Below are 6025 nucleotides of genomic sequence, written 5' to 3'. Positions count from 1 at the left end.
AGGACAACCCCAACGGATAACCGAAAATTCTAGGCGTCCGGGTGTCCGAAGGCCACGCAAACAGAGCCTAGGAAAGACTAGGGCTTTGGAAATGGAGGCGTTTGCTGATGAGAGTTCGTCCTTCCCCGCAAGTCGATATCGTGCAACGAAGGCGAACTCTCCCAAGAACACCCATTCAACCGTTCTGACAGTTTGTCGCACGAGCTTTGCTCGCGCAGATAGGGAGGGAGGCGGTTCTTCAGCGGCGCATGCGTCGTTGTTAACCCTGCCTCCGGAGTACTTGCGTTTGTGTGAAGGTAAAATTAGAAAAGCGGGAGGCATTTCCCCGCCTCTTTTGCATTCGGATGGGAGGAGGAGAGCCAGAGGCAGTCCGGGAACCAATCAGATGCGGTGTACTGGCTTCCTGAGGCGGGACTACAGTGACAGTTTTAATTTTCTCCATAGAATCCCTAATGTTCCTCTCTGATCGCAGTTGGTCGGTGTTGTGGGAGAGGGGCGGTAAGCGAGGAGGAAAGACTCTTCTTCGCCGCTGTAGCTGGCCCAGGCAGGACTCGTCAATGTCCACCCTCCGGCCGGCTCCTCCTCGACCACCACCTCGGCCTGCTTGGGCACCACGATGGCCTCGGGCTCCTCAGCGGTCCCCTCGCGACCCGTGTTGGTGGCGGCCGCCGTGTCCGGATCCTCCTGCAGCGGGGGCCTTTCTCGCCTGGCGGGGACCCGAGTCAGGATCGGCAGTGGCGCAGCCGGCAGCGGCATCAGGAAGAGGCCGCTTCTGACTCCGCTTTGCAACGGCCTTCTGAATTCCTACGAGGACAAAAGCAACGATTTCGTCTGGTGAGTGGCGCTGGGCGGATGGGGAAGGTGCTGCTACTCCCGTGTGTTTGGGGACAGGGCTGTGTGTGGGGGGGGGGTCGTGGGGTTAGGGTTAGGCTGGCGAAATCGTTGGTGTAGATCTAGGCATCTCTCAACGTTGCTCTTCCAAGTGCAACACTCCCCCTGGTTGATAATGCCGCCCCACGGTTGTGCCTTATAGCTCAGGGCTGTTGCTGGCATGCTAGGAGGAGCGTTAGCTCATCTAGGTGCCTGGGAACTGCGACCGCAGTGGAAGAGAGGAGGGAATGGGCACTCGGCGAACTCACGGCTGATGTAAGATTTAAGCTGTGAATTTGGTAGCTTGTGATTTTCTCTCACACACCTATGATTTAAGAATAAGTTCTGTGGAGCTAAGGGGGGCTTACTACTGCAGTCATTCTGCAGGCTCCTGGTCAGAAGAGTAGATGGTGAGGTTTCAGCTGCCCTGCATTTTGCCTGAAATCAGATTATTACAGATCAACCAGGTTTGAAATATCTGTGTTGGCAGCAGGATTCTGTTTTGATTACTGAGTGACAGGAAGAAAAAATGTGTTTTGGGGCATTTCAATTTTCCCTTCTCTTTTCTGAAATCGGCATAGAATCATGTTGTGGGTTCATAGGGCTTCACCAATTAATTCAATGTGTTTACCTTGGAGCACTATTCCAGCAGAACCAGTCAATAGGACTTCTTTAACTACTCCAGACAAAAGAGACTTTAATCCACATTTCTTACAGAAGATGCTTGTGCAAGGAATGTGCCTCAAACTTCTGTCTTTTCTTCTAAAACAGTATCTGTAAGTTGGGCAATATAAATTTGGTACATTATTTTTAAGAAATCTTTTAATTCAGAGAATAGACATTTTAATTTAGGTGCCAAGTGCCTGATCAGCAAACATGCTTACTACCTTCTGGGGACTATTGGAGGAGGGATAGACAAGGCTGAGCACTATTTCTACGCTAAAAGCACTTTGACCAGCTGCTTACCTGATTTTTGTGCTATTTTTCATAAATGTATGTAAACTCTTCTAAAAACATTTATATCCAATTTCACAGTTAGCCATGACCTAAATGAAGACTATATGGTTTCATTGTATGGTCTGGATTTTAGTATTATAGGAGCTAAATAAAAAAATTAACCCTATGCAATTCTTTTCAAAATGCATGATTCTGTCTATCTGTACTATGTACTGACGGTTTTTTTTTTTTTTTTTTTTTTGCCCATTTATTTTCTTCCTTGGATAGTTGTTCCACCTAGGTCTAAACAATTAAGTTGGCCCTTTCTTGTTCTGTTTCAACATTGTATTTGGGAAGTTGTGTAACCAAACCTGTCAATAATATTAATGTTGAATCATGGAATTATAATATGATGTTACAGCATTTATTATTGGTTTATTCTGCGGTGATCTACAAGTGAAAACATTTACATAGTAGCTGTACTGTCATCTGTATCAAATCATCTATCACAAACATATCTTTTTTTTCTGATTAGCCATCACCAGATCAGACACTATCAATTGCAGAAAGTTTAGGATGTTTTGCTCTAGTGTGAAAGTCTTTATCCTAATTTGCATTTCATCTTAGTTCCTGTTCCTCTAATTTGGATATAATATTAATCAGTTGACCGGCTTGCCTCCAGAAGTTGTGACATTCCATCACTGGAGGCTGTAAAGAAGAGATTGGACAGCCATTTGTCTGGAATGGTATAGGGTCTCCTGCTTGAGTAGGGGACTAGACTAGAAAACCCTTACAACTCTGTTATTCTGTATTCTGGAACCCTTTGCTTATTGTTCTAAACAATTTTTGTCATCCAAATTATTGGCTGCCTTACTTTTTGCCTCTAACACCTTAAGAAACACTAGTTTGAATGTGAGCTTTTAAAGACCTTGTTGCTCACATATGGTTTACTGTTCTTCAGATTATCAGAAAGAATCTGGCAGCACCTTTTCCAACTACACATTTTTAAAGACATAAGCTTTGGAAACTGTAGTTTTAGGCTAATCTGGCTGTCATCGTCCAGTGATATTCAGACAGTATCTAAACATAAGAGAATCTCTGCACTTCTGAGATGGTTAATTTTGCTCAGGGGTCTTTGGTATGTGAATCCTTCAGAGTCTAGTACAGAGGTCAGCAACCTGCGGCTTCGGAGCCACATGCGGCTCTTTGGGCCCTCTGCTGTGGCTCCCTGTCAGGTGATCCCACCTCTGGCTGACCCCGCCCCTCGCCCTCCCCTGCAGTCACTCCTTGCCTGGCCTGAGAAGGTAAGGGTGACGGGGGGGGCGAAGAAGCGGCCAGGGCAGAGACAGAGAGATACAGAGAGAGGGGGGGAGAGAGAAAGAGACATAGAGAGATACAGAGGGAGAGAGGGGAGAGAGAAGGAGGGAGGGAGGGGGGAGAGAGAGATGTTAAAGGATTTTGTGGTTCCCTGTGTTTTCTAATAACTGGTTCTCTGCCCTAATGACCAGCTGGGTAGGCGTGGGTAGGGGGGGTCATGTGACTGGTGGAAGTGAGTGACATCGAGTTGGCCACACCCACCCAGGATTTGTGGTTCCCAGTGTTTTCTTTTCTGTGGGAAACGGGTCCAAATGGCTCTTTGAGTATTTAAGGTTGCAGACCCCTGGTCTAGTAAGAAGAGGTGAAGCCTTCAGATCTAGAAAGAAGAAGATCCCCACTTTCACATGCTTGCTGATTTTAGCAAAGAACTTTAAAACAAATGTAACTTGTTTTGCAGAAAAAAGTTCATTCCTTAAGAAGACTTGTTATTTTATGTGTTCAGTGTGTTTAATTACTTTACATTTAGTAATGTTTTCTACAAATTTACCTAGAAGAGAGATTAAAGCAAACAAATATTTATTTTTAACTTCTTTCTTCAAGCCCTTCCTTAAAGTTAAAAGTTCTTAGGCAAAGATTTCAATCTTAAGGAAAGGTTTTCTGGTTTTGATTAATGATTCCTTTCTACTTCCTTGAAGGTGTATTCATTTCTCAGTCATGATAACTTTAAATAAATTAAGTCATTGTTTAAGATATAACCGCTGTTCTCATTTTTTTTTCAGATTACCGTATTTTTCGGAGTATAAAACACACCAGAGTATAAGACGCACCTTAATTTTGGGGGAGGAAAACAAGAAAACAAGAATTCTACCTCTGCCTACCAGCATTTAAGGTGGCACTGCTTTACGCCGCCCTGCTCCTGCAAGCAAGAGGTGCCTCAGGGACGGCTGGGAAAGTGCTCCTGCGATCTGCAGGGACTACTCGCTTTCCCCCCAAAGAGACCCCTCACATGCTCTGGGGGGAGGGACAGAGCACAGTCTGAGGAACAAACCTCTTTGGGACGGTCTGGGGGGGAATCTGCCCGGCAGTTTTGGGGGAAAACAAGGCGAGTGCCACGATTTGCAGCTGGTCACCCCTCTGGCCGCCCAGCAGGCAGCTTAGGGCAGACAATGGTCGCAATGACTTCACTCCTCAGCAATGTGAGGAGCCATCGCCTAAGCCCTCTCCACGCCCAGGAGCCAAGCCGAGCCGAACGGGAGCCCCTAAAGTGAAATGTCCCTCCTTTCCAGCCATCGCTGCCTGGAATCCCCAATGCAATTTTCAGAGCCGCATTTCAGCCGGCAGGCGGCCAGTTCCCCTGCAATGTGCACCATTTTGGATTTGGGGAGGGAATTGCAGCACTGCCGCCTGAAAGTGATTTTCTTCCCATTGCACATTCCCATTGCCGCACACCTCTGCAATGTTTGCAATGACTGTTTGTATACAGCTGAAGCCCCCCTCTGGGTGGCTGGAGGGGACAGGGCCAAAAATAGAGGGGAGTGGGTTTAAATTTGCCAGGGGGGCAAATAGACCAGGGAGAGCTGTTTCTGTGGTCCCTTTGAGGGGGTGGGAGCAAGCTGCCCGTTTTCTGCAGAATTGGGGTTTTCTTGGGCTATGAGCTTTTGGCCCTCCGAGGAAGGCTGTGGATACTCCCTGAGAGCCTCGCCTTCTCTCCTAGGTCGCAATTTTGAAGGAAGATCCCGCCCCCCACGCAGCGGGCTGAGACTGGTCCCAGTGGCAAAACCCGTGAAGCCGACACGGGGGGGGACCCCCAGCCCCCCCTGGTTGAATGCTAGTGATTTTTCTGTTTTGGTCATGCACCAAAGATCAGAGAAAGCCTCCCCCCCACACCAGCAAGCTTCCCACAGCACGACGAACCCACAGATTCACTCAGTCAAAGGCATCCCGCAGGGCTCTTTGGCCGGCCATTTTCGAGGCGGACCTATTGAGTCCAGGTTGGGTGCACCGTTTCCTCCGCTCCCCTCCCTTCCCATCTTAAAAAACAAGGCACTGCCAATCTCACCAGCCAGCCGAGATCGGTTCTAAAATATGTATAAACACACTCCTGCATGACTTTGGCCAACAATCGATCCATGCGGAGCTGGGGGGGAAAGGGGGGGAAACGGTGGGGGAGAGGAAGGGTGGGGGGGAGAGAGAAGCAGTCAAGGCGGAGAAGGAGAGATTGACAGTTTGACACACACACACCCCAACCCCTCTCCACAATTCCGCATGGACCCCCTTGGAAAATACAATTCAGAGACGATGCCATCGGGAAAATCTGCCGCGGTGGGGAAGGAGAGGGGAGAGAGAGAGAGAAGAAGAAGAGGAGGAGGAGGAGAAATGCCCACTCCTCACTACCCAATATGCCTGCCCACCCAGAAAATACCTTCCAAGGTAGCGGCAGGATTCCCCTTTTTCACCCACCCACTCTTTATAACACAGGGCCCCCCAGACTCTTGTGTGTTTTCCTGTTGGCACACCGATGCAGCTGTGCAAAGGCTGGAGGAGGAGGAGGCTCATTGCCACACGTGGATGAGGATGGAGCAGGGAGTTCTTTCTCCTCCGGGGGACAGGTGGGTGGGTGGGTTAGGATCGGCGGCCTCAGGGGCTGGGAGGTGGGTGGGTGGTGGTCAGGAAGAAGGAAGGGGTAGAAAGAGAAGAGGGGCAACATGGGCAGCCGGCTTTCCAAGTTGCAACTCCGGTTTCAGGCACCGCAGAGGGTGTTTATATCACAGGGCGACCCCTCCTCCCCACACAACCACTCACACACATACAACCACACACACACAAAAGTCCAGAGACAGGGCTGACCAGCAGCAAACCGTGGGGCCCGCCTTGTTCCTCGAAGCTGCCGGGCAGATTTCCC

General features: G+C 48.9%; 1 protein-coding gene across 2 annotated transcripts in view; it reads left to right on the top strand.

Annotated features, from left to right (window-relative positions):
- The first annotated feature begins 477 nt into the window (after nt 1–477).
- Nucleotides 478–6025, top strand: part of LOC139313778 (E3 ubiquitin-protein ligase COP1-like) — a 59938-nt gene continuing 54390 nt past the window's right edge. For both annotated transcript variants that reach the window (XR_011600159.1, XM_070939232.1), the window contains exon 1: nt 478–834. Coding sequence is in view for 1 of the 2 variants with exons in the window: in XM_070939232.1 (XP_070795333.1) it covers nt 617–834 (218 nt within the window). In the remaining variant the exon portion in view is untranslated. The remainder of the gene's footprint in view (nt 835–6025) is intronic.

This window comes from Pituophis catenifer, unplaced genomic scaffold (genome assembly GCF_029215685.1).
Source record: "Pituophis catenifer annectens isolate HBS135680 unplaced genomic scaffold, rPitCat1.0.hap2 SCAF_3, whole genome shotgun sequence".
NCBI lineage: Eukaryota > Metazoa > Chordata > Lepidosauria > Squamata > Colubridae > Pituophis > Pituophis catenifer.
Note: the sequence above shows the minus strand (reverse complement) of the source record. Positions and strands in the feature narration are given on the sequence as shown.